At 40.9% G+C, this 27,935-nt stretch overlaps 1 protein-coding gene across 3 annotated transcripts in view; it reads left to right on the top strand.

Annotated features, from left to right (window-relative positions):
• Nucleotides 1-27,935, top strand: part of tmtc2b (transmembrane O-mannosyltransferase targeting cadherins 2b) — a 100,665-nt gene that overhangs the window by 50,722 nt on the left and 22,008 nt on the right. For all 3 annotated transcript variants that reach the window (XR_002746653.3, XR_004848137.2, XM_023279503.3), the window contains exons 3-8: nucleotides 14,655-15,501; nucleotides 17,240-17,354; nucleotides 17,806-17,891; nucleotides 19,957-20,141; nucleotides 21,666-21,744; nucleotides 24,545-24,666. Coding sequence is in view for 1 of the 3 variants with exons in the window: in XM_023279503.3 (XP_023135271.1) it covers nucleotides 14,655-15,501; nucleotides 17,240-17,354; nucleotides 17,806-17,891; nucleotides 19,957-20,141; nucleotides 21,666-21,744; nucleotides 24,545-24,666 (1,434 nt within the window). In the remaining 2 variants the exon portion in view is untranslated. The remainder of the gene's footprint in view (nucleotides 1-14,654; nucleotides 15,502-17,239; nucleotides 17,355-17,805; nucleotides 17,892-19,956; nucleotides 20,142-21,665; nucleotides 21,745-24,544; nucleotides 24,667-27,935) is intronic.

The following is a 27,935-nucleotide window of genomic DNA, read 5'->3' as shown; positions in this document are numbered from 1 at the left end:
GTGCCCCCTGCCCTCACCCACCTGCCTCTCACCTGGGGATACACACCAGGCTTCTGGTCTGGACTGAGAGACGGGCGGTCGGAGGCGTGAATAATGTAAAGACAATCACAGGAATACAAAAAGGTAAAAGAAAGATGCTTAGATTGCATAACTTCCAGCAAAAGTTGGACATTTATTGATTGACTGATATGGTGGATATAAATCTAACATCCCATCGTAGCTCAGTACAAAGTGTGGAATGGGAGAACAACTAACTGGAAGTCTTGCTGCCACGTGAGGTTGCCAGGCAACAAGCAGGGGAATCAAGGAAGTTACCAAGAACTGTGCAGATTAAACAAATGCTATAGAAAATAGGTTAGTTTTAGAAGCAGATTTCTTCAAGTTTGCTCCTATTTCTGCTAAATTAACCACTCGCAAGCTTCAGATTTGCTGTGCGAACATGACAGCAGTGTAGGTCGAACTCTCAGCAAGAAAGCAGATAAGCATACTTCCCAAAATGTTGAGCTGTTTGTTATGAAAGATGTAGTTAACTCTGAAAAATAGCGCACTCGGTAGCTTTGTAATGGTGGAGACACACAGCTGAATGGATGAGTCTGTCACTTTCAGAGATCCAGTTCCAGTCCACTGATAAAAAAAAAATCTAACAGTCTCTGGGGATTACAGAATCCTTAAAGGGATTAGACAAACTTTATATTCTCCAGTACATTGGGACTATAAATGTTGACACATTATGCAGTGCATGCAGTGTAAAAGCTAATGACTTCTTCTGCCTGTGTTGGCAGTTATGGGAGCTTCTCCAGAGAAGCAAGAGAAACCAGAGGAAAACAATAGTGCTCAGATAATAATTGAATAAACATACCCTGCTGTAGCGCTGACCATGGAGTCAAAGCTCTAGGCATCTTCTGGCATGTGAACTGTGAGGAAAGCCTTTATTAAGAGATTTGGTGGAAACTTTGGATGCACTAGTGACCTTTCTGTACATCAGAAAGACACCCATCAGACCAGTTAAAAAACACTTTTTCCTAAAGAATACGTCTGCACTAAGTTGTGGTTTAGCTTTTAAAATCTGCTAAACTCTCTGCATGCCCTCCCTGCTTCCTTTCCCTCCCTGCAGTCATTAGTCTGTAGGTTTAGTTTTGAACCCAGCAGCTCTTCCAGTGTTGATAACTGGTGCCAGTAGAAGCCCTCAGCTTAGATTGCATAACTTCCAGAGATAGTTGGATATTATTGATAGACTGATATGGTGGATATAAATCTAACATCCCAATGCTATAGAAAATAGGTTAGTTTTAGTATCAGATTTCTTCAGATTTGCTCCTATTTCTGCCAAATTAACCACTCGCAAGCTTCAGATTTGCTGTGCGAACATGACAGCAGTGTAGATCGAACTCCCAGCAAGAAAGCAGATAAGCATATTTCCCAAAATGTTGAGCTGTTTGTTTTAAAAGCTGTAGGTAACTCTGAAAAATAGCACACACAGTAGCCTTGTAACGGTGCAGACATTCCACACACAGCTGAATGAACGAGTCCCTCAACCCCGGAATGTCTTCGCTTTGGGGTGAAATGCAGCGAGTGCAGCCACAGTGATGGAAAGTGACGTGGGCTGGGCTTGCTTCAGTATACCGTTCATCAGGCATAAGTGAACCTGACAAGCATGTTGCCAGCAACAGCCAGCGCTGCGGCCCTGACTTTGCCCTACTGTGAGAAGATGGAAACGAATGAAAAATCCCTAAAACAAAGCCTGGTGTTGGTATAAAAATGAAACACTGCACGAGGGCCTGAAGTATTTCACATTGTCCCTCGTCTGGCTGGAAACGATTCGTTCTTTTTATAGCCGGCGTGTCTGAGAATCGATAGTGGCGGGTTATGTAAGACCTCAGTCCTGGAAAGGAATGTCCCACAGCGCCAATGTCCTCCACTATCCTTCTTATGCACGCATCAGTCGCCTTAATGGAGATGCGTATAGATTTGCTGGTTTGTCTGTTTTCTCCAAATCATTAAGCTTTCACAAGAGATAATTGATTCACCTGGAAGTATTACAGCTAATGACAGGCTCCCAGTAATGAAATCTGCCTCATTTTAATTAACAGCGACGTTCAGGGGATGTTTTCTTTCTTTGGGCAGTCCTAAACCGAAATGGCCATGTTCTTCCAGCACACTCGAAGGTCAATTGATATTTTAAAGTTGAAAGTTTTGCAAGCTGTAGTTTAGAACTTCAACACAAATGAAATATAGTTTGGGCCTTTGTTTCACTTTCTAACCATAGCTGCTATTTATGGATCCTTTTTTTATGGTCTCAGCAAATAAACTGGCATGTAAAATCAGTCAGCCAGAACTGCATTACTGGAGACTTCCAGCTACTTTACCAATATAAAAGGACTAGTGTCAGATTTTGCAAGGCCTTGCGTGGACATGCTGTGTAATTTCTTCATCTCATCACAATTTTCCTCTATTTTTAACCTCCCAGATTTTATTTGCTCTACTGAAACTGTTAAATGGTCACCAGAAATTAAGCTGTTTACATATAAGCTTCCATATAATTCAAAATCAGTTCAAAAATATGCCTTGTTTTCAGAGGTTTTTGACTCATCATCATGTAAACCCAGCAAAAAAAATCTGAAATCTGGAATGCCTCAAAGCCCCATGACAGGTTTAAAGTGCTCTTGGGAAATTTTCTCAAGTCGGTTGTTTGTGTTCTTAGTACAGTAAATACAGCTTTTAGGGATCCTAATCAAAACAAGCATAATCAGATATCCAGTAAACTATAAACAGCTGCCATGAAAAAATCATTCACATGTATAATGGGCAACCTTCCACTGCACACAAACAAAAAGAAAGGAAGCAAATTAAAGACTATTGAAAATTCTCTCTGCTGCTTCATCCCATCATGTCCTCTAATATTCAAATTTAGCTGAAGGCGGAGTGGTTCAATCTATTATCTGAATAGGTCCCATCAGAAATTCCCCCTGTGCATGCTGCTACAAAGGAAAGAACCTGTCATCACTGTGGGCACAGGGACCTGAGGAGAACCGTGCAAAAGAAATGGAGGAAAAAGGAGAGTGTGGGGGATGTTAATGGATGGGGGAGCCACGGGGCAGAGAGTGTCTGCTGTAGATGTTTTCAAGAGGCAGAGTCTGTGTGAAGTGTTTCTGTCAGATGGCCTGTCGCTCCCTGTAAAGCATCAGCTGCTGTAGATTCCACAGACGAGGAATAGAGCCATAGATCAGTGTTTTATTCAGGATAAACATGGAGGTTCCTCTCTTGGTACCTGCAGTGGCACACACTGCCTCCTTATCCTGATTTATTAGTTAGGTCTCATTTGAATGCACTGTATCCTTAAATGACCTTGTGGTTTAAGTCCTGTTTATGTTGCAGCGTGTCTCTATGCTAAACCTTAATGCAGAGATTCAATCAAAGCATGATGCAGTGATGCTTGAAGGTTCATGAATGCTATTTTTGCATAAATATGATTGAAATCATCATCAGATTTGCAAACAAGAGATAAATAAAATACTAGAAAATACACTGAATTATTTGAAATATTATTCAATATTACTTGTTCTCTTGGAGATGTACTTTGGTCACATGTTTTCAGTCAATAGGTTGGCAATCTGGTGTGAGCCGCTGCTCAGTTATATTGAAAGAACATGCATCTATCAAATTTCTGGGGCTTCTTAAGAATATCTCCATTATCTGTAGTAATTACAGAAGATGTAATTGTAGCCAAGATGTATTAAAATGGATTTTTAGTTCCAGAGGTAATTCAGTGCGGAAAGTTTTGCATCACCAGCCCCATCTGCTGTTGTTTTTGACTCATCAGTTACCTGTGACAGCTATTCTTCTGCTAAAAGAGGCCATAAAGTAGGGATAGACCAATTATCGACCCGGCTGATTGTTGTGGCCGATATTTGGCATCATTCTGATTATCCAGATCGGTATTTTTATTGACTGATTACTAATAAATTAAATGTGCTATTTCTCAGAAATGCTCAGAAATGTCTCTCAAGCAGCAAAAACTGAAGAAGAAACACAAGCCGCTGCCAGAAGCCAGGAAATTAGCTTCTCTGACAGTGGCTAACACAATGCTAACGGCTAGCAGCTAAGCCACAGATTAACCTGAAACAGAGTCTGGAAAGCAAAAATAAATAATGCTTCAAGATATGGACGTTAGTGGACAAGAAAATTGATACAACAGTGAAATATTAAGAAAATAGAAAAGGACAGCAGACAGAACTGCAGGAGACAAACTGTCAAGAGCGTCCTAATTTAATCACTCCTATTTCTATTTTACATATTCAGTCATAGTCACCTTTATTAATGAAGAAGCTTAGTTATGAATGACAGGTTCTCTGCTATCACATGCTGCTAAAACGTTACATTTAATGTATGTTGCTTCCAAATATCAGTTATCAGTCTTCTGTTTACCAATAAATGACATCAGTATCGGCTCATATCGGTCGATCCCTGCAAAAAAATTAAAAAGCTCAATGTTGTAAAATGACAACCCTTGTTATGTCTCAGGAATCCTATGTACTAGAGGCAAGTGGATATAACGTCATCACGACTGATGACAGTTGCATCACGAGGATCATGTTTGCAAGAGCTCAATCCCATATTAATGTGAAGGTAAATGTCATTCAGCTAAAACAAAAGTAACACAAGATGGAACTCACAGTGTGATGTTGTTGTAATGGTTCATTTAAATAAACATTAAACTACTTAACTCAGTTTGGAAAACTATTGTTGTGCTCTAAGAAGGACATAAAGAAGATATTGTGAAGTTTGAAGAATAAATCTCCTTTAATAGATAGGTCCATCTTTTCACCCCCCAAGACTTTTCCACGTAGCCCGTCTTAGTTCCCATTTCTCTTTTGCTTTCTGTCATTTCTCAGTCTCACCCTGCCACTTTAGCTCTGCTGCCCTCTCAGATTATATCCCATCACAGCTTGTGTTTAAACAAAGTGATTCACGAGCAGCGACGGAGCTCTCTCGCAATTTACCGAGTTTCAGTGCCGTTTTTGATTAAGCACATGCAGATTGTTGGGCATCAGCTGTGTTTTCCCATCATTTCTGCTTTGGGATTGTTTTCCCATTCTTTCTTGTTTAGCTGCTGAGTTGCAGTCTTTGTCCTTAAACATTCAGTCAACCGTGTGGACCTAAATGGATCCTGGCCCACGCCCAGTTCTAATTTCTAAACTGTGACACGTTGAAGTGATTATCGCAGCGGTAAAGCAAAGCCACACGGGACAATCTACCAGTTGTAAACATTAATGCAGATTCTGGAAAGAATCCTCCTTGACAACAAGATCTGCAAATAGAAATTGTAGTTTTGAAAGTCGCGCTGATTAAATCCCTTTATTCTGTTTGATCAAAGCTTGGTTTTGTGTTAACTCAGCATTTCTTCAAGATACAAGATATGAATTGTTGGTATTAAGCAAATTTAACTTAACAGTGACTCTAATTGGACGTGAGAAGAAGTTAAAGTGCTGCGTCTCAACATCCAGTTAGAAGGAAACATACAGGTGAAGGATTTCTGTGCCAGCACATCTGGGAATCCATCGGTAATTTGTGGGCACGGTGCTATAGAACTGAGTTATTACGCCCTTGTGTGAGTTCAAGCCTGCATGGAGGCATGTGGAAACTCTCCATAAAGATGTCCAGAATACTCCCTAAACTTTTTTCCTCAATTTTCTGTTTGATCTCTCACACAGTTTCTGTCTTTTTTTATTATTAAAATATATCTTTCTGTTATTTCCCTTCTGGAGCTCCTTCCCTGTTGCCATCATTGATTTACTGTCGGTGCTGAAAACTACAAATTAAAGTAATTCCGTATTCTTAACTGACTTTTATGATTCTGTAATGATTGTAATGATGATGTTACACTCTGTGAACGCTGCCTTTGTTGCAGTTAAACAATGAAACTATAAAGCTCTGAATCATTGTCTGAACGCTCATCACTGCAAGCGCCGTATTTCACTGTGTCATGTATTGTTTCTACGTTGCCATTTAATGGTTTTACACAAAGAACTCTCATTCATTCATAAAGAAGTGGTTTATCGTAAATCGATGACTGAATTCTGCTGTTCGTTGTCATCTCACACCACAAGTCATCTTTTTTACTCCACGCTTTGCAGAGCTCCTCTCGTGCTCGTTACTAGCCAGTATAAACAGCAACAAATGGCATACTGTCACTGAGACGTGGTGGTCAGCTGTAACATAACACACCAGAGAGCTGTTTTCAAAAAAGCGGTTCAGGGAAGGGAAAGAAAAAAGAAAAAAAAACGCAATTGGAGCAATTTTCTTCATCCAGCATCTGACATCCCTCTGACAGTCTATCTGCTTAGCGTTGGACCTCTGCTCTGACTCTGTGTCATTCTTTTCTCGGGCTGTCGGAGCTTACCGCCTCTATAAACCCTGAGATACGATGGCTCTGATCTCCCAAATGCCTAGTAATGACTGGGAATCCTTGCATGTACAGGACAAATGGAGTCACAACACGCCCCAGAGACGCTGCATTTTATTTCTCTCCTTTCTTTTTTATTTATACTCGATGTTCTTGAGAATCCATGAGAAGCACAGAGCACAAAATGCTGCCCTGCAACCAAAAATCCAGTCCTTCAAGCTTGAATCGGCATCTTGTCACAGCAAATTTGCCATAGTGGTCACACAGTCTAGTTGGCCCTCGCAGTCCAAATAAATATGGGAAACGAAAGAGCAGAAATCAGGAACAGTCCGTTTATTTTTCAAACCATTACTGTGGTTTCACTCAATAAATATCTCCTCTGAAATGTTAAGGGTTCTAGTCTTCTTTGGTTTTCCATTATCATTATGTTCTTATTGTTTGGTCTGCGTGAGCCGTTTTGCCGTTTCAGAATTCAACTGTAATTTGTACTGAGCACTAATGAAGATGAATTTGGAGTTATTTCGTTTCGTGTGTGCTTTAAGTTGATGAATTATGATGTGTAACCTTGATGTGGCTGTGTGACCCTGAGAAGACATTTAGAGAAAAAACATCTCACCGCTTGGAGTCAGTGGGTCAGGTTGGTGCAGGGGTTGAGCTCCGAGACGCCAAACTGCCCCGGTTTTTGGAAGAGACAGCGTGAAGTTTTGTTGCTTTTCTCTGCATTTTTTCAACCCCGGTTTCAGTAACCACGGAGAATTTGGCAAAGTGGGAGATTTTCCATTGATTATCTGTTTATGTTCTTTTTCTCAGGCTCGCCTTCGTCTTCCTCCTGCCTACCTTTACCACTCTTCTCCTCTTACTCTCAACCAGACGTTCAGATTTCATCCCCGTCCTGAGGCACCCTCCGGTCGGACAGGATGATCTGCGTCTTTCCAGTGCCATTAGATTAGACGTCTGATTGCCACTGATGACTAAATAAATGTACTCTGATTACGGCACTGAAGGAGGAAGACCCTTTTTGACCCCTAAACTGGGGTCATCTGGCTTCGGCAGGAGAAGAAGGCATTTTCTAGCAGGATTCAGACATTTTAAATACGTGTCTTTAAAGCGGTTTAGCTGGAGTGAGGCGAGCTGGAATGTTGAGTGAAGGTTTTGAGAGGAATGGATCCCATGTTGGTTCAATGATTATGGTTAATAAAAGCTGACCGACAGAGCATGAGTTGGCGTGTTTTACAATGTCTTGGCTGGAAATTTTCTTACTCAAATTTATTTGCCTTCGTCACTTACATTTGGATTCCAACTCTTGTTTTCCAGACTGTTCCTTTGGAGATAATGAGTAGTATCATACTTAAAAATGTTCTTTACACATTTAACCCATCTGTACCTTTAAACTATAGGCTCCTCATAGTGTTTTACATTTCTTTTCCTACTTTCTCCTTCTTTGTAGTTGTGCACGTTCTCTTCACCGCCAGGAACCGCATGTATTTTATTCTCTTACCTTTAATGTTTCACAGTCAATAAAAGGCTTGTTTTATCTCCAGCAAATTCCAACTGATCACTGGCATTCTTCCAGGGCTTTCTGAGGCAGATCCTCTCCCATCGCTGTGCTCTGTTTATCCACCAGCCAGACCAGCTGACTCGGGGGGGTTTGGGATGGTTCATGTGGGTTAAAAGCTCAGATCATGAACAGTGTGGAGGACGGTCCACTGTGGGGTTCCACCTCATGACCTCTCACACCATGTGGCCCTCCATCTAGCAGGGCTTCACTTGACTTTAGGTAAACTCTGCAGTGACACAGTCATTTATAGCGGCCTATCTATCCTGAAGTGATGACAGCATCCGTGTAGCTTATCTCTAGGAATGTTTATTTATTGCAAGTGCCTCGACATGATTTACAGTCAGATTTTCTTGAGCCTCTACACACACAGGAGACTTTAAAAAATTTGTTATGAGATGCTTTGTATCTTCTTGGGTGTTCACTCACTCATGCATTTTGCACATCTGTCTCATTTTATTTAGCAAACTTTGTCTTAGTTTTTGGGAAATACACTTGTAAAAATGGACATTACTGTCATGCTTTTATGGTAAATATTTGGCCACAACCAACAGCTAGCAGTTATCAAATTAACAAAATGTACCTAAAAGCACTGCTTAAGATCACTAACAAGCATGCAAGTGTAAAATAAGTGCAAAACTGAATGTTTGTATTGCCAGTCTCAATAACATTCAGATTTAAAGTACCATAAAACCATGGACTTAAATGGTACAGATTACACGACTTTGGATTCATATTCATCAAACTCATTTTACATAACTCTTAACGGAAAAGTAACAAAGCACTTTTCTTAATCTGTGTCTACAACAAGAAAACCTAAAAACTTAAGTTACATTTTTATATATTCTTATTAGCGCTCTGAACACCAATCCATGTCTTGCCGTTTTTTGCTTCTATCACATTTTTAGTCACTGTGGACTCAATTTTCCCTGCAGTATTAAGTCCTGTACCTCTATGGAAACAACACAATTGTCCCTAGAAGTAGAGAAAACTCAAGAAAAAATATCGATGCAGTTTATATTTCTATAACCTCTAAACATGTTTTTGTATACATCAACTTTGGACATACATTTCACCATGCTGCATGCATCTTCCCACAACAAGCTCACTCCTCTGTGCACCATTTTAGAGCAATTTATTTTATTGTGAAAGTAAGTTTATTTTTACCTCAATCTCTCTAATTTGTTATCATACTTATGATTTTCTAACAATAACATGCTTTTCAAACTGCAGGCAGGTTTTAAAGGAATCAGTCCAAACATATTGCGACCGCTACGCTCTGTGTGAAAGCACATTGTGAGGCTTTAAATGACTGTTTTGTTATCATGAGCCAGCTGTTGGTGATCCATAACAACATTGTTAGGAAGTGAATAGTTAGGCTCTTATCTTGTCCTGCTTGCTAGCAGTCAGGTTGTACACCCAACGGTCCTTTACTGTCTCAGAGGAGGGAACACGACAGCTGTGGCTGATAAGCGGGAGAAAAGATAGATGGCGAATTTGTGGTTCATCAACCACAAGCTTGATTAGTTGATCCAGCAGTTAAGGGGCAAGGACACAAGCAGTGTATATCCATCCATCAAACCTGGAGGAAGATTTATGCAGACTTCTAACAGAATCCGCTGTTCTTACCAAATTTCAGCTTTCTGCGAGTCTGTGTTTATGTGTCTGTGTCCAAAAGGCTTTGAGGATGGTAATACTCTCTGACTGCTACCCTGAGCTCATTTTCACTTCCATTACAAGTCTATCAATGTGAGGCAGGATCCTGATGAAAGGCCCTCTGCAGACAATTGATCTGAGTAATGATGAAGAGGAGGGGATAGGTCAGACATGCCACCTCTTTCACAGGATTTCTGTGTGAGCTGCTCGCTGGAGTGTGATCCAGTCACAGCGCTGCAGTTTGATGGGCTAGTTAGGTGTGCCGTGTGATGGATCGCTCTTCAAATGCTCTTGAAAAAAATAATGGTATGGTGCACATCTGCCAATTATGCAGAAAAGTCAATGTGCACCTCGATAGAACCCTTTTTTTCAAAACAAATTAATTAAATTCCTCTCTGGGCTCTTTCCACTTTATTTCGCCACAAACCTGCGTTCACAACAACCCAGCGGATGTTTAGAAAAAAAATCTTAGATTGAGTTTTCTTCTCAGTCAAATTAACCTAATCAAAGTGAAGAGGAGAAAAAAGGCAGGCACTGGCACAAATAGGGGATCTCCTAATTGGCCTGTTTTGCATTTCATCTCCAAGGATATTTTATTCACATGCCTGCCTTATAAAGGCTAAATTGTTTCAGTTCTGAACTGATTGCGCCTGAAACACAACAGAGGAGAAAAAACCCCTGCCCTCATGCCTCCTACAGGGTTGTGCTAAACCACTTATTTCAGACTAAACTGGATTATTGACAAAAGACACAAAGCTGGAATGCCTTGGTTTTCCTGCATAATGGAGCTGTAGCACCCTGGGAGCCGTTGCCCGGCTGGTAATTGAACTTATGCTTTTGAATGGTCGACGATTTAACCAGAGTCGTATTATGAAGGATGCTTATGTTTGTTTATTTAAGAGATAATAGACATGGGGTTCTTGTTGTCCCCTCTGTAATATATCCTCCAGAACATCACTGGAACTTTTCTGTTTCTTTGCTCGCTACCTATATTTTGTGCCTTCACCTTTATTTTCCTTAGAAAGTCAGAGCTTTTTGGCAAAGTAGGCCAAGAGGAGGAGCAGTGGGGTTACAAATGTGCTCTGAAGTTCAATCAAAGGATTGTTTTATGTTTTCAGTACTGCCCAAAGACTTTATCCTACACAGAAAGAAGGGGAGATCTCAATGTGTGAGTGCAGCACAAGAATGTAAATGAAACACTGCCCCAGTCTACAGCGTTGACATATGGATGTGGTTAAGGTGGTGGTGTCTGAGTGTGTGCTGCGTCTGGGAAGAGTCAGGATGACATATCTGTTTGTCACCGTGCCAGGTATGAATGAGTATGTGTGGGAGCAGTTCCAGAATATCAGCAGCAGCAGCACTTTCAGCCCTTCAGAAACATAAAACACATGCCAGCTGGTTGCCCTACGGACGGTGGTCTCCTTGCAGCAGGAACAAGTATGATTTGTAGAAGCAACGGTACAATGTAAATCGGTCACAAACACAACAGATACTACCTCAGAGGACTTCGGGGTGTTGTCTGGTTGGAAAGCTGGCACTGTGCCCCACGCATACAACGCCAAGTTCTGAATAATCGCTTCCTTCCAAAAATAGACAAAGCTTTCCTTTTTGGTCTCTCCTGCAGAGCGCTTTAAGTTAATAGCGAGGTGGTGTCTAGTAAGCCCTGCGCTTGGACCAGAGAGTCATATCGAGAGCCTGTTGAAGATCCTCATAAATCCAAGCTGGATCTCCCCGAAGCAGTGATTGAGATGTATTAACACTGCTCAGCAAAGCTCTCTGGCAAAAGGTCTGCTCAAAGTAGCGCCGCTGGGCCTCAGAGAGCACTTCAGCCCACTTCATCTCTGTGGAGAGTTTCCTGCTCACCTGCTCAGACTGACAAGCATCCAGAGGACCCCTGTGATTGGAAGGAAGGATTCAAAGTGTAGATCCAAACTTGGTGAAATTTGAAGAGAATGATCTCCCTCCATCCTCCCTGAGAGTTCATGTTAAGTTCAGATGACAGCTCTTAAATTTGGGCTTTAGGAGAGACTGGGGATTTTGAAGAACTCCTGTTTTTACCTGATATTCTTGGGGGAACTACAGATTTTCTCATAGTGCAAGGCCTTACTTTTTCTGTTTGTCACAAACTGAAACTTTTCAGTGCTACCTATATCTGTATAAAAAAGAACAGAAATACTTTATTGATCCCCAAGGGGACATACTGTTGTTAGACCACAAATACAAATAAATCAACTGAAATATCCAGGAAAGTTAAAAAATATATATATTAAATTAAACAAATGAGAAAAATATACTAATGCACAATAAATTTCAAAATATACTGTGATATAAAAGGTACTAAAGTGAAAAATGCACCGTAAAGTCTCAAGCATATTATTATAATTTGCATAATAAGCATATTATTAGTTTCTGTGCACATTTCCAAAAAGAGTAATGATTTACTAGGAGCATTTTTTCATTACACAGATTGTGATTGTTTGGCTTAATATGTTATGTTAGACCTCATAACTCATCATCTGGACTTTAGAGTCCAGATGAAGATAAGTCCGGTTCTAAGAGGTCCACATTTGGGAGATCTTGCAGATTGTGAGATAAGAACTTACAGAATGTCTTCATGTCTGTGCAGTAAATATGAAGTTACATTTGTCAGCCAGTAAAGTCTGAAAAGCGGTAGAAACCGTGGGTCCACGTGGCCTACTGTTGACCCTGTGACTTGTTTAATCTGCCCCAAAGTGTACAAAACTGCTTGTTGTGGTTGTCTTCTGCACATTCTTTCTGCTAAATGGAGCCTGCTGGCTGCTAGCTGTTATTGACATGAGAGCGCTATTGAACTCTAGAATGCAAACAAGCATTTTTCCCAAAATGTCAAGCTGTTTTTTTTATAACGATAGCGAGAGATCGGTGTCATCTCCTTACAGATGTGTTTGTTTTAGCGTGGAGCACACCTCTGTGGGTAATCCAGCAATCAGCAGGGACACAGACGCTGCATTCCTCTGTTCCTCACAGCGTATTAAAATGATACATAGACACAGTATTAACTTCTGTTTGACAGGCAGTAGGGCTTATTTATTTATTTTTTTGTCACTAGACTATTTAAACAGCTTTTTTTTTTTTGCTTCACTCATAGTGACAGATGTTAGTGCTTTTCTGTTTCTTTCTTCTCCTAACATTGAAATAACTGGGATGTTTGGCCAAGACGTCCTTGTTTTGCATCCAGTTGCCTAGCTGTGGTCTTTTGTTTTCCTGTTGAACTTTCCGACGTGAAAAAGCTACAGTAGATTCATTACCGCTGACTTGTGGTTCGTCCACAAGGTCCCTGCGTAGTACTTTGATTATATTTTCTTAATTTAGTGGTTTTTAACAACATCTAAATAGTAATTTCTCATCCTCCAGGGGATTTCCACAGGGAGATGACCATAGCGCTTACTCAAATTAATGAGAAATGGTGATCAGGATTGAAATTTTGACCTTTTGTTGCCGAGAGACTGAACAACTTCTTCAGCAGGGGTATATTCTGGCGTATCATCATGAAACACTGGTGTTGTCAGCTCTCTCCAGGATGGTTTTGACAGAGCTGACCTTATGCAAGTGTTTTTTATTCTTTATGCTTGTGATATTTTCCAAAATTGTTACCAAATATTTCAAGCTGCACGTGGTAGGATCTGTCAGAGAGTAGTTCTACCTCAAGTGTTCGTCTATCTCGCCATAATGAGTATTCTAATTATTTGTTTGCACATCATTTCCATGGTGTTGCCATGGCGTCGTCTCCCGTGCTTCCAGCTAAGTGTTGGGCAGCAGCTCTTTGCATTAGCAGTGATCATTAGCAGACAGCAGCTGTCCCCAGAGGTTAACCGAAGCCTCTCTTCACAGATACTATCTGTAAATGACAACAGACAGGAGAGGAAATCAATAGTACACCCCCAAAGCAGTGGTGGCGTGATGTTTATGATCACAGATGAGACATGGTTGCAGCCTTTGGCATGTGCAGCTGCAGAAAGAATTACATCCACTGGAATAAAGATAAGGCTAGACTGCATTCCCTTGGGTTTCCGTTTAAATAATACAAAACATCTCAGACTGTGATGCCCTGGAGGAGGTAGATTCAGACGGCTAGGATTAGTGGAACATACTATTACCACATAGTTAATGTTGAATAATCAATATTTGGTTGCTTTTGTGGTGTATTTCCCTATTTGATGTATTTTTCAGACGTAATGTGAGTTAATACTGCAGGACTTAGGAGGACACAGCTATGCATGTTTTACCACTACTTTTTAAAGTTGGATTTCCAACATGGTCACATTATAAAAGGTCAGTTGGTCCTGACTCTGGAACAAACTTGTGGGTAAATATATCCAGTCATTATTCACCGCTGTGCCAGCAAAACGTTAAACAACCAAACACGCTATAAATATTTCATAAGTATTTCCACACACCATTTGGGAAAGTGTTTAATATCAGGTCTATAATATGATGAATGGAGTTCATATAGTTGTGTTTGTTTTGATATGTCTATGGAGGCCGTGGAGTTAAGGGAAAAATAAGCACGAATAGAAAGTCACGGTGTCAGGTCGCCTTCATTTCAAACAATCGATGAATTGACTCAGTGTAAATGTTCTGGCTTTAATAAAAGTTCATGTGCTATTTTTATTCTCAATGTGTTTAAAAGAGTGGATAATAAAAGGAGAAAGGAGGCTCTGAGCTGATTTGTTCCTGTTAAATGAGTTTCCGAAGAGATCACAGCAGCCAAAGCTAAACTTCTTAATTAAACACGTATCAAAGCTACTCAATTTAGTCAACGCTTTTTATTGTTGAGCAGTTATTCTGCTCCCAGCAGCATTACACAATCACGCAGATGTGGTCATGAAGTAGCCATTTTCATTCTTGACAGTCGAAGTGATGTAAGATCAGACGCTGCTTTGATCATTTCGAGCCTTTATTCATGTTGCAGCCACCTAGAAAACAGGTTTTCCGTGAGTGATGCAGTTGTTTCTTTATTTTCCAGTGGATTGAGAGTTCTGTGTTTTCTTTGTCTTTCAGAGGAAGAACGTCCACCTACTGCTGAATGTGTTTCTGCTGGCAGCCTGGGGAGTCGCCCTATTGGCCGGCCGCTTCTACTGGATGGGCAACAAGCCGCCAAACTTCTCCAACTCCGACAACCCGGCGGCCGACTCGCCCTCGCTCCTCATCAGGACGCTAACGTTTTTCTACCTGCCTGCCATTAACTTTTGGCTTCTCCTTTGCCCGGACACGCTGAGTTTCGATTGGTCGATGGACGCCTTGCCTCTGATCAGGAGCTTTGCTGATTGGAGGAACTTTCACACAGGACTCTTCTACCTGGGCTTGCTGTTGCTGGCTTGGTTCAGCCTGTGGACGCAGCAGGCGGCAAAGGGCAGGGACACCAACGGCAAAGCGCATCATTACACCAATGGCAGGAATGGGAACAGTAATGGACACAGCTACCAGTGCAACAATCATGAACACACTAACAACTCCCACACAGACGCTTATAATCACAGTGCACAAAATGGTACCAAAAAGCACTATGAGAGCAGGACTCCACTGCCTACCACTGAAAATGTTGTGGTGTTCTCACTCGGCCTCTTGGTTATCCCTTTTCTACCTGCCACAAACTTGTTTTTCTATGTGGGGTTTGTGATAGCGGAGAGGGTCCTGTACATCCCCAGCATGGGCTTCTGCCTGCTGGTGGCGGTGGGGGGGAGATCCCTGTACATCCGAATGCGACGCAGGTCCTCCAGGACGATGTTGGTGTACTTCAGTGCAGCCCTGGTTCTACTTTTTGGTGTCAAAACTGTTCTGAGGAACCGGGACTGGCAGAACGAAGAGATGCTCTACAAGTCAGGGATTTATGTCAATCCTGCTAAAGGTAAGTTTCAACTCAGACACATGCTTTTATTCACATTGGTGTGCACACGGATTGGACACAACTGCTCTGAAATATGCACATACACGACCGTACAAGTTTTCAGGCAAGCTTTTGGATTTCATAATGTGTACTGTCGCTTTCTGTCTCTTGCAATCCTGAATTATTCAAAAGAAATCTACTTCCAAATGTCTCCTCTTCATCACTCAGCTTTACCCCAGAACGTACAAAAGTTGAACTCAGTGCACAAGAAGCCAAATAAGACTGATGGGACTTTAAACACTCAACACCAAATATCTGCTTAAAAGCACTTGAGTTTGCTATTGTTCCAAGGACTACAACAGAGTTCCTGATCAGACATTTCCTTACGCCCAGCAGGCAATCTGTTTAATGACACCAGATGCCCTGTCTCGCTTGGAAGGGCACCATCACCCATTTCTGATTGGCACCTTCAGAAGGACATAAAATATTCAAAAGCATGCTCAAGGTCATCAGATTCCAATCCAAAGCGAAGTTCTCCGAACTGCTGAGGAGAGACGCAGGGCAGGTCCTCACAAAGCAGCAGAAGGACATGTTGTGTTTGCTAATTTCCCTTTCAGATTCTGCAGCGGAGCTGAGGCATGACAGCTGTTTGTTTTGGCAGGCCATCAGCTGAACACAGTAGCAGCAATGTCCACGACTCACATTCAATAAGGCTAATATGAGATTTGAAAAACCTCAAACACACACACACTCTCACACACGCTTATTGAACTGTGAAATTTTGGGATACACAAAGCACCTCTTTACTGTAAGACTATATACGTTCTGCTGAGCAAGCATGCATAACTGAATACACAGATGAACGAAGCTTGATTTGTTTTTGTGCCTGTCTTTATTTATACTGAATATCCTTGAGGGATTCCATAGACTCAGGATTTCCAACATTTTAAAAAAATCTGTTGCTTAAAGGCAGCCTGCATATTTTAGCACAATAAACACTTGATTGAGACATGATGTTATCTCCGTCTTCCATACGACTGAAAAAGATGCTAGAAAAAATAGAATCTCATTTTTTTTCACATGTTAGCGTTACACTTTTGCATTAATTCACAGCATTAAAAATGGCTCATCAGGCCTGCTTATGTGTATTTAATGAGCTGTTAATGAGTTGTCGTTATGAACAGATTTATACAGTCTCCAGTACGTGCAAATCAAATCAGTGTTGTTTGAAATGTTACATTCATAGGCTGGCAACTATTCACTCTAAAATCACATTATTCAACCATGTTCCACTGTTATTTTACATCCAATTACTCTCCTTTTCTCACTTTGTCCAAATTTATCTTCACACTCCACCGTCTGTGCGCATAATGCACAAAAGCTCCATAGCAACCTTATATCACCTGTCAGTTACTGCACTGTGCCATTAAAAACTAACGCCATTAGCTGCTCAAAAGCACGGCGGTGGTCTTTCTTTTCATAAACATTCTCATAGGAAGGACGGGTGGTTCAAGCACAAAGCTCCCCCGGTGTGCCGTCCCCTCTTTACTCATATATACGGTAGACCGGCATCCTCTTTAGAGGTTAAAACGCCCTGAACTCACGGCAGCATGAGGCTGTGAATAACAAAGAGAACTTATTACTTGCCACAGAAATGCTGTAACCTGCTGCTCTAATTCACAAGAAAAATGTTTTTATTCTAAAAGGTTGGCACTTTTTAAAATTCTTTTGGTTAACCATTTCCTTTGTCACCTGTCAGCATGGGGCAACCTTGGAAACGTCTTGAAGAGCCAAGGGAAGATGGAGAAGGCTGAGCAGGCGTACAGAAACGCCCTCTACTACCGCAGCAACATGGCTGACATGCTGTACAACCTGTGAGTTTCATTTCATTGTCACATTTTTGTGTGTTCTGATTAACATTCTCTTTAAAGATCTGGTTTCATCTGTTGATGTCAACGTGCGCTCGAAGCCGTTTGAACATCTGAAGAATGTGAACAAACAACTGGACAAGTTCTCCTTTTACATGTGCATATTGATCAGAGCGTTTGTCTGAGAGGAAGCACCGTCTTGTCTTCTATTCCCCAGAGTGCTGCCTGCCTGACAGCTTTATTAATGATACTGTTTCAGCCTGAGGGGAAACACAAAACAATCAGCCAACACTCACAACAGTGCGCTCCAATGTGTGGGGTTTTGTGAAATCGTCCGCCTCAGTTTTATCAGCTATTTGTGTTCTTGTTCAATCCTAACAGAGGGTTTAGCTGTTCTCTTGAAAAGCTTTTTAAGCCTCTAAACTGTCAGAAGCGTCATGCCTTCTTTCTCTTCCAGCGGTTTGCTGCTGCAGGAGAGCAACAAGTTCTCCGAGGCTCTCCACTACTATAAGCTGGCCATTGGGAGCCGGCCAACTCTGGCTTGTAAGTACAGCTCTTCTTTTTTATTGACAATCTCCAGCTCTTGTGGTTGTGGCTGTGCTGTGTCCAGGCAACAGTGAACACAGGCTGTGGTTATGTGAAGGGGAAGGAACAGGCGGCAAAGGGCAGCGGGTATACGGTTGAATTAAACATTCAGCACAGCTGTGTGACTGCCTTTCACAGCCCAGTTATGTCAACAGATCGAGCAAATGCATGATGTCATTTAATATGAATTCAGGCCATGATGCTCTCATTTATTTTATTCCTCCTCTGTACACTACATCTACTTCTTTCTCTCACTTTTTTAGTGTCTCACTCCTCTTTCCTTTTTCCTGCTTTCCTGGATTTCAATTTTCCGTATTCTGTCGTCTTCAGCAGGCTGATTAGTACAAACCGCTCACAGTCTTACCTGATCATGCAAAAAATTAGCTCCCCATTGTTCCAGGCATCCGTCAATGACAGATAAACAGACAATCTTAAATGTCTCTTCCTTTCTTTCCGCAGATTAATTATGCGCCTAATCAAGATTACGGTTAGACTAGAAAACTCCCATTCAGCATGCAATTATCCAATCTGTTACAGTCGATAACAAGGTTAATTAATTACCCTGAGCAGCACACATTTTAAAGCTACAATGAGAATGTGACAGTTAAAGCGTTTTTTTTTTTTTTCAAGGTTACACCATTATTCACTGCCTAATTGTGATTTAACTGGAGCAAACTGTAGCATTTTTATTCAGTACACAGTTATCCTGTTCTCTCATAAAGCACCATTGATTTTTGTCACATTTATTTTGCAAAAAATCTGATGAAATTGGAAAAAGGGTGTCCCTGTGTGTCTTTTTCTTATCTGCTGCCCATTTATTGCAGATCCTTACAAGGGAACAAAGTCGAGATATTAAATATTATCGCTGATATCAAATGCAATACCATGTAGGACAGATAAGATGTGAGGATGAGGACTAAAATAATGTCATCTTTTGAGATCAAGAACACAAGAGGAACACAGTAGATGTTGAAAAAATGTTTGTTTTTCAACCTGTTCTATTAAACTTGATTCTAAATGTCCGCACCCTCTTGAAGAGCCTTTCAGATTGATCTGGTTCATCAAGTTAATTTATTCCAGCGGCCAGGTTTGAAAGTGAGAGGACGGTCCACAGAGACTAATTAGTCTCCAGCTACGTATTGATCACTAGATGTGTTTGACCACTCCAGAAAAAGAAAAAAAAATAACAAGCCTCCAAAGCATCCCACAGGGTGCAGGCAAAGGCCAAACATAGAGTAATTTTCAAGCACGCAGGGTTAATGGATGTATACGTAGATTTGTAGCAACAAGGATAATGCTGAGAGAATTAATCCACCTTAAAAAGATGCACATATACATTAGATCCTGGTCAAATCAACAATACTAGAAACTTAAGGAGGAGGTTGTGATGCTGTAATAAGCTGCAGCATTAAGAAGATATCAGGTGTCAGGTTATGACTGATCCTCCTCACCTTTACCACACCAGCCTATGTGACTTCTGAGCAACACATTTAAACAGCCACAGCAGCGTGCACGCCCGCCTCGACCACATGGCATCTTAATGCAAAGCAATGATGCGGCGTTAAATTGATTCATCTGCTGGTTTCATTTTTCCTCTGTGGCTTCATTATCTCATCAACAGTTACTAAAACAATAAACCCTGATCGCTCTGACAGATCCGTGCTTCGTTTCAGGTGACGCCTCCTCATACCAGCAAATGTTCTCATCTCCATTTAGGATATAAGCCCACCCCATCACTTCTCTCTGGCCCTGACTGTAGGATGTAAAACGCACCCACAACTAGTCATCTGGTAGCTGCCCAGCTGTGGATGAGACAGTGATTGAGAAAATGAATGAAACAGCTGATACCAGTCACTTAATGCTAGAACAGTTAACGCTGGGCAAGACATTTATAATCAAATAGCATATTTCATCACAGGGAAACTCAATGTGCTTCATAATTAAAATGCATACAACAGCTGGCCGATGATGTGGTTTGGATGCTTGAATCTGAGCACCGTGCGCTGTTTGGTTCTCTCAACAGCGGCCTACTTGAACACAGGCATCATCCTGATGAATCAGGCTCGCCTGGATGAGGCCAAGCGCACCTTCCTGACCTGTGCTGATATCCCTGATGAGAACCTGAAGGACCCTCATGCCCACAAGAGCTCCGTCACCAGCTGCCTGTACAACCTGGGCAAGCTGCTGCACGAGCAGGGACACCAGGAGGTAAGAGCAAAGAAAATACATCTCATATTTTAATGAAAAACAACAAAAGAAGATAAGTCTTTATTTATCCCACAGTGGGAACATTTGCAGTATTAGGGCTGCAAACATTTAGGAAATGTAGTACAAAAATTTTAAAAAATGGGCCAAAATATACATTAGTACTAGTCATACAGTATTGCACATACTAGTGGTATTGCACAGATTCTTTCATGAATAGAAATACTTACAAAATACCCATGAAGCTTGTGTTTTAGATTAACATCCCAGACCTCAGGATTAGCTGTGTGAAATCCATAAAACTACTGTAGAGATGGTGGTGTTCATTAATTTACCATTTGAAAAAGGAGTATCTGAAGTTTGGCTAAAAACTGACTAATTCCACTATGATTATTACCTTATTGATTCATATCTGAAAATAAAAGTTAAAATGCTAAATGTTGGGTTCACAGATAGCTCAACTGGCTGAGCAGACGACCCATTCTTCTCCCTACTTTCCTCTCTGCCTCTCAACTTAACCAGTCAAATGAAGTCAAAAATGGCCAAAAAAAATAACTTTAAAACAAAAACAAATGCTAAGTATCATCTAAAAGAAACACAAATAGATATGGTATTTGTCTATATTTTACACATACATGCCACAGTGGAGAATTTTTCTTGTTTTCTTCCATGTAAATTACATTTTGTCACCTGCATGTTGCCTAACATTAATGTAGTTTGCCTTCTATTTACATGTGCTCTGAAATATATCTGCAAACATATTTTCTCTACCAAACACCCCCACTGCTACCACTGGAGTTGAAACAGTGCTCCTTTGCATACTGCACATGTTGGAAAATCTTAAACCGTAGTGAATTAAGATAAAATGCAGGCAATTGCCCAAAGAGCCTTTTGGGGACACTGAGAAAATGCTTACTTTTATGTGGACATGTTCCAAAATTGCCTCTGTCATGGGGGACGCAGTGTTTATGCAGATAATCCTCAGGCTGTTTCTGAAAAATTCCCTCCCTTTCATGCCCCTAAAGACCTCCAGGTCTGGCTAAAGTAAGTGACTTTTTCATTGCTGCACATTTATATTGTCCATAAGCACTGGTGCTGCAGATTCAATAAAGGCCTTTATAAATTGTTGGCGTGCCGGAGGAACGGAGCAGTCCCACTTCCTCTGACCTCTAACCGCAACATTTGCTTCAGCAATAAAGTAGTTTCAGGTCCTTTAAGCGTTTAAACTCGGAGAGACTCTGAGGTGAATTGCTGGACCTACACACTATACATAGTAGAGTCAATAAGTGACGGTGCTCTGGTTGTCTTAACAGCCGTGACACTGAGGATAGACCCTTTGTGCTGAGCTCTGTATGAACCAGCCTCCCGGCGACCCCCAATTCCACGCTGTGTATTCATATTGTCAGGGCCTCGGCTGCTGGGAGGAATGACTAGTTACCCCAGACCCGCTTTCTCTGGCAGGGTCTCTCCGCTCTCTAATGCAAACCTCCCCCACCTTCTCTCTTTTTTTATTTGTCTCATTCACAGGAGGCCCTGTCGGTGTTTAAAGAAGCGATACAGAAAATGCCAAGACAATTTGCACCACAGAGCCTCTACAACATGATGGGTAAGAGCTGCTTCTGTTTCAGGACAACGAGCAAAATGCTTTTTAGTGAGGACATAAGGGCAGTGTGTGGGACTGAAGGTAAAGCATTATTTTTGGAGCATATTGGAGGACAATCTGCAAATGGTGTGAGGTCCTTTTTAGATGTAGGCAAAGTGCTTTGTATTGTTTCACTTTCTACCATTTACACATTTGCACACTTGCTCTCTTGCCTGTGATCTGAAGCAACTTCAAGTTCAGTGTCTTGCTGAAGGACCCAACAACCATCCACTGACAGCTATGCATCATGCATTTTTTCTGTTCTTTATGTTATGCATTAATGGTTTTGAGCCTTTTTTTTCTGGATAAGCAAGATTTTAAGCAAGATTTCAATAAATCTGGCAAGGAAGTAAAGGCAGCTCATACAACTTAGTTATCCCTAAGACCATCGTTGTCTCAAACTTTTACCCACAAAGTCGTTTTTTAAAATTTACATAAATTAAACTTGGAAAAAAAAAACACAAGAATACTTCATGTTAATTAGATTTATTTCCTCCTTTAATGATTAAACATGAAAAACAGTGTTGAGATGTTTAAGACTTCTATAGCGCTGAAAGAATCCAGAAGACTTCAAGTGCTGAACAGATATGAATATGAAAACTTGGTTAAAATCACTGTATTTTCTTTCTGGAATACAGTTTAGGTAAATTTAAAAGTGTATAGCTATTTCTAAGACCAAGTTTGACATAACTTATTCGATTTCATGCTGTGAAACAATGTTTTGACTAGACAGTGGTAAGCTTTAAATATCATGTTAACCAGACTTAATTTGCTTTTCAGTACAAGGACAGCCCAGCTTGTTATGTTCCAGCTGTAGAACAGCTGCTTTCAGGCTCATTATATGTGCTCACTGCATTGCTCTTTCTTTTTTTTTTGCCTTTTTTTTTCCGCTGTCCCCTTCCAGCTTTCTCTCTGCCACACACATATGCAGCTACTACTGGGACGCTTGTAATCCAGGCTTGGTGCTGCCACAGGTTTGCTTATGCGCTCAGTAGAAATGCAGTCTGACAGAGCTCCCGAGATTATGTCAAAATGTTGATGACAGCTCCAGGCACCATTAAGAAGCAGCGCTGCGTCTGTAACGGAGGCACCGAGCCAGAGATCTGTGATTTCTGCAGCTTAGCGTTGTTTCCTCACTGAACTGATTTGCACATTTGGCACACCTGCTTCTATCTAGTCTGGGTTTTTCACTCTCATGCTGTTTGTCAGATACCAGGACGCAGAGGCTTTCATCAGAGGCAGACCTGGGTGGTAATCTGCACCCTGCTGGTCTCGCTCCAACACTCTCTGGTGGGCTGAGGAATGTTCCGCGCCGAGGAGCCGGTTTTCAGCTCCTTGGATTCGATGTCGCCTCTAATTGCACGTTGATGTTTGTGCTAATCTCATACAGAGGTCCACTGCCAGGAAGGCGAGTCAAGTGCTCTGGCTGCTTTTAAGGCCATCAACAAATGGGGAGGTCGTGTCAAAGCAGACCTCATTTTTTTAAACAGTTTAGCACCTCGGGTTTGTTGTAAATCCTAAAATCCTGCTGGTCCTGTCTATAAACACTTTGTAGATTTATTGAAGTTACGACTAAATTATTCAAGATTCTTAAGAAATAAGATGCAGTGCTCCCAGCTCTTGCAGTATAAATGTCATATTCGAATGAATAAAAGGTAAAAGCCAATATGGGATGGTAGGAAATGTGGAAAATAAAGAGATTGCTCTTATCCATTCTCTATTTGATGGTAGCTGACACGGATATGTTTGATTCTGTAGTTACAAAATCATGGATTTCCAACACTTAAACCTGAAACATGAGGTTTTACTAGTGGAAAACATATTCAAGTGTATTGTAAAAACACACATATGTAATGAGGTAATAAGATTTGAGCTTTTCTGGTGATAAAAGGAAGGTTAAGTCTTAAAATTGATGCTTTTTACATGGGTGTGTGTTCAAAAGTATCATTAGCCAGTGTTGTTGCTCATTGGAGAAGTCGTGTTTTCACATCATTAAAAAGATCCACAGGTTCTGATTAGGAGTGTGTCACCTGTTGCTTATCACAGGAAAGCGATTTAGCTGTAATCCCCGTGGAATTCTAATTTCAGTCCGCTCCAGTCTAAACAGCTCGTCCAGTCGTTTGACAGTTCATCAGACTTTGTGCAGATTGAAAATATAAACCAAGCGAAATTTGAACAACTGGGATACGTTCACACTCTCTGGCTAAATCCATCACCATGTTGATTTTAACTGTGTTGTGTTACCAGCCGATGTTGTCAGATTTTTAGTAATAATACGAGGGTTGTTGGACGGCTATGAAAGAGAGGTCATTGTTGTTTCAGGTGTGAGCAGGCGGAGGGTCAGATGTGGCGGTGGGGGAGGTATCGGATGATGTCTGACAGATCAGGGCGAGTTTCAGGCTCAGTAATCTGCTCCCATCGCTCCTTTGGCCACACACTGAACTGATTTCAAATTGACAGGCTTGTATATATTCAGAAATCAAAATACTTTCTTTACCGAGTGAGAATCAAGCGTTTGACACTGAGAGAAGCGCATAAATCATATATTCAGCCTGAATATGACATGTTGAAGCATAACAATTGCATCATCTCAGTTCAAAGCCTAAAACTAATAAACTACATGGAGCTTGTGCTTGAGTTTTATACCCCACCGGATTCACGTCTGGCCTCTGAGCTCCCCTGTTATGGAAATGCTCGGAAGGACAATAGAAAGCTGTGTGATGTCTTAACCTCTGACAGTCTGACCCTCGCTCTGCTCTGACAGGAGAGGCCTACATGAGGCTGAACAAGCTGACTGAAGCCGAACACTGGTACCGAGAGTCACTGCGAGCCAAGCCGGACCATATTCCTGCACACCTCACCTACGGCAAACTGCTGGCTATGACGGTAAGATTTAGTGTTTCATGTCGAATTAAAGTCCTTTTTGAGCGGCACCCTGCCTTGAATTCATATACACTGTAAAAAAAATAAATTGTTGTTCTTACGGTAAAATTCCGGCAGTTGTGGTCTCCAGAATGTTACCATAAAATTACAGTAAAACATTTTGTACATTTACGGTGAAGAAATGTATTGATATTGCTGATTTTATGCTTCATTCCATATTTTACTTTAAAAAAAAGTTTTAACCTTTAAAAATGTTTAAATTTACATAAATATTGCAGCATTTTTCCAATAATAGCACAACATTTAGTGTATTTTACATTTAATATGTGTATTTTTAGCAAAAATTGCAGTTGAAGCTGTCATAAATATTAAGGCATATGTGCGTTATTAACACAAAAGTACATCAGTTTGACCGATAAACTGTATTTTTTACATGTAATAAATGCAGAAATGTTACTTGTTATAAACATTGTAGCATGTTTCCATTATCAGAACAACAAAATGTACATTTAACTGGGAAAAACTGTATTCTTTTCAAGAATTAAATGCAAAAATTACAATATTGTTATACATATTACTGCATTTTTCCATTAAAAACTGTGCAGGAGTTGGGAAGTGTATTTTTTCAAGAGAAAAAAATATCTAAAATAAAAACCCACATTTTTCTCCTGATTAACCTGTTTATGGTGATTCAGTGTTTTATAAACTGCATCAAACTGTTGTAGAGTTTACAGATTTTTACCATCACAGTTTGACAGTTTTTCAATGTAAAATATAAAAACATTTTTTACATTGCAGTTTTATGGGGATCCACCAGTTCAGAGTTTGTTTTACTAGTTTCTTCTGCTTTGACTGTGAAAACAACACTGATGTAAATGAGCTTGCACTTGAAATTAAGCATACTTGCAGTTCATACCAAATCAACTGTTTGCTTCCCATCTCTCAGTCTTCTCCTGCACTCTCTCTGTTCTTTTCACTTACTCCTTATTACTGTTTTCCATTTCCACAGGCTTCTCTTCGGTTCTCTTCAGCTCCCATCTAATGGTCATAATGTTCTCTCAAAGCAAATTAATCAATACTGTGTGTGGGTCAAAGACAGAGATGAAAAAGATTTCTAGACAGAGACCATGAGAGAACAATGAGACAAGGTGGTCACATTGTGTTTTTCAAGATGCTTCTGCCTGTCTGGCAATTGTACTTCCTGATTAAAAATTTTGTCATGGCTGCTCAGGTCTTAGAAAAGTAGCTGCATTCTCATGCAGTTGGTGGTGTTACCTAGAAAGAACAGAGAAATTAAATCTCCCAACACTATAGAGAAACAAATCGGCGCCTGGCCCTGAGTTTTCCAGGTCAGTGGAGATAACATCCTTTCAGGGTCGCACAACAGTCCTGTGTTGCAATAACCAAAGAAAAGGCCATCAATGTGTGAGGATCTCAGGGGCACGAGCAGTTTTTTTTTTTTAGAGCCCTTGGGTTTACGAGGAGGCGGCCATGTGGTGGGGTCATGCAGTCATCCGTTAGAGATCCATGCTAGATAGGTGTATGTGGAGGTAGAGCTGGAGAGACTGTCAGAAGAGAAATAAACAAATCAGAGGATAACTTGTGCAGAAGGTCAGAAGAAGGGTGGAGGCCTTCTCTTCAGCTGACACCCGTCTCTCCCACTGTCTCTGCCCTAATAAAGGTCCTAAATGTGTTCAAAAGCCTGGAGCGGTGGTATCTGGATTTCCACAGAAAGGCTAGACTCTTCCTGTCCTTTTTCATTTCCTTTATGGAAATAGAGTCCTTTTCAAGTTATTTTTTTATTATTATTATTTATAGTCCTTCCTAAATTACGGTTTTGTGTGCATCCCTACTGAAAGGTGGAGACTTTTTATTGGCAAACCTATTTTCCAGAACATAATTTTAGCCTTTTTTTTTGTATCAGTGGCTGGTAAGTCCTAACAAGAGCAGGTTGGCAAACAAACTTTGATACTCAGTTACTGCTTTCATATCTGTATGTAAATACAGTCCTTCTGCCTGTAGCTACTTAGCACAGTTCAGAACATGCTTTGGAAAGCGATAACTTGGCTCTAATCTGGAAGAAAATCCGCCTACCAGCACCTCCAAGGATCCCTAATTAACACATTATATGTTGGCGGTTTAATCCATATAAATACTGAGGTGTGAAAACCACACATTGTGTTATTGTGGAGTTTTGTGTGCCAGAAGTTACTGAACCCGGCCAGGAAATATGCTGGCATATAGCCCCTGTAAAAATGCTATGTGTCTTTTTCTTGTCCAGGTTTTACGTCTGGACAGAAGCAGCATAACTGCTTCCACCTGTTTGCAGAAAGCTAAACAAAATATGTGTATGTCCCAAAACGACAAATTGCCTTTCATGTGAAAACTGTCTTCGATTGTTCACAGTTGCCGTGTATTTGTGGCTCATTTTTATCAGTGCGTTGGGTGTCCTTAGTGAAGTGGTTGTATGCTGGTAAAACACTGTGTGCCTAAATTAAATTGAGCTCCTGCACCATACTAGATTGATTTTCCATTCTGCACTCACACTGATTGTCAGCTGAAAGAAGAGGTCAGCTGGCAGCACAGATAAAAGTCACTTGTTAAACTGACACGAATTCCCGTAAAAAACAAAAAAAAAAGCCATTGGACATCAAAAATGAAATGAAATCAAATCGTGCCATAGAGGACGGTCTCAGGGAATAACACAATTCTTTAGAGGAGAGTGTTAAGACTGGGTGAAGTGGACTTAGGGAAGAATTCGGTGAGCCGTGAAGAGAAACTCATTTTATTTAAGAAAGTGTTATTGATTTTGGAGGAAAGTCGAGTTCAAACCTGCAGGGATAAATCTCTGTAGATCTCTGACCATGATGGATGGTGGAGGGATTCTGAGCCAATCCGATCCTCTGAGTGCAAATAATGCCATCAAAGAAGGGAACTTAGTAGCTTGAACATCCCTATAGTCACTTTATCCATGAGAAACACTTGAAAGAAAGAAGACTTTTATTGAAATCTTGCAGAAACTTTGCACCCATGAATACTCGTTAGCTTTAAGTGTGTACTCATCCTGTTGTAGCTATGGCTTCTGCCTGATGACAACAGCATTTAAGCATGATCAAAAGCAGTGCAGGAAGTTGACCCGTCCACCAGACTTCTATCATCCCCTGCCTCTGCACTCCCTGTGGCAAAGCTGTGAGTGATGAAGACACTTCAGATGCCGTCAGGGGTTTTGAGGTTCAGATCCCTGAGGAAAAAGGGTGGAAAAGCTGCAAGAT

Source organism: Amphiprion ocellaris, chromosome 3, assembly GCF_022539595.1.
Source record: "Amphiprion ocellaris isolate individual 3 ecotype Okinawa chromosome 3, ASM2253959v1, whole genome shotgun sequence".
NCBI classification, from domain to species: Eukaryota; Metazoa; Chordata; class Actinopteri; family Pomacentridae; genus Amphiprion; species Amphiprion ocellaris.
The sequence above is the reverse complement of the archived record's forward strand: the minus strand, read 5'-3'. Positions and strand labels throughout refer to the sequence as shown.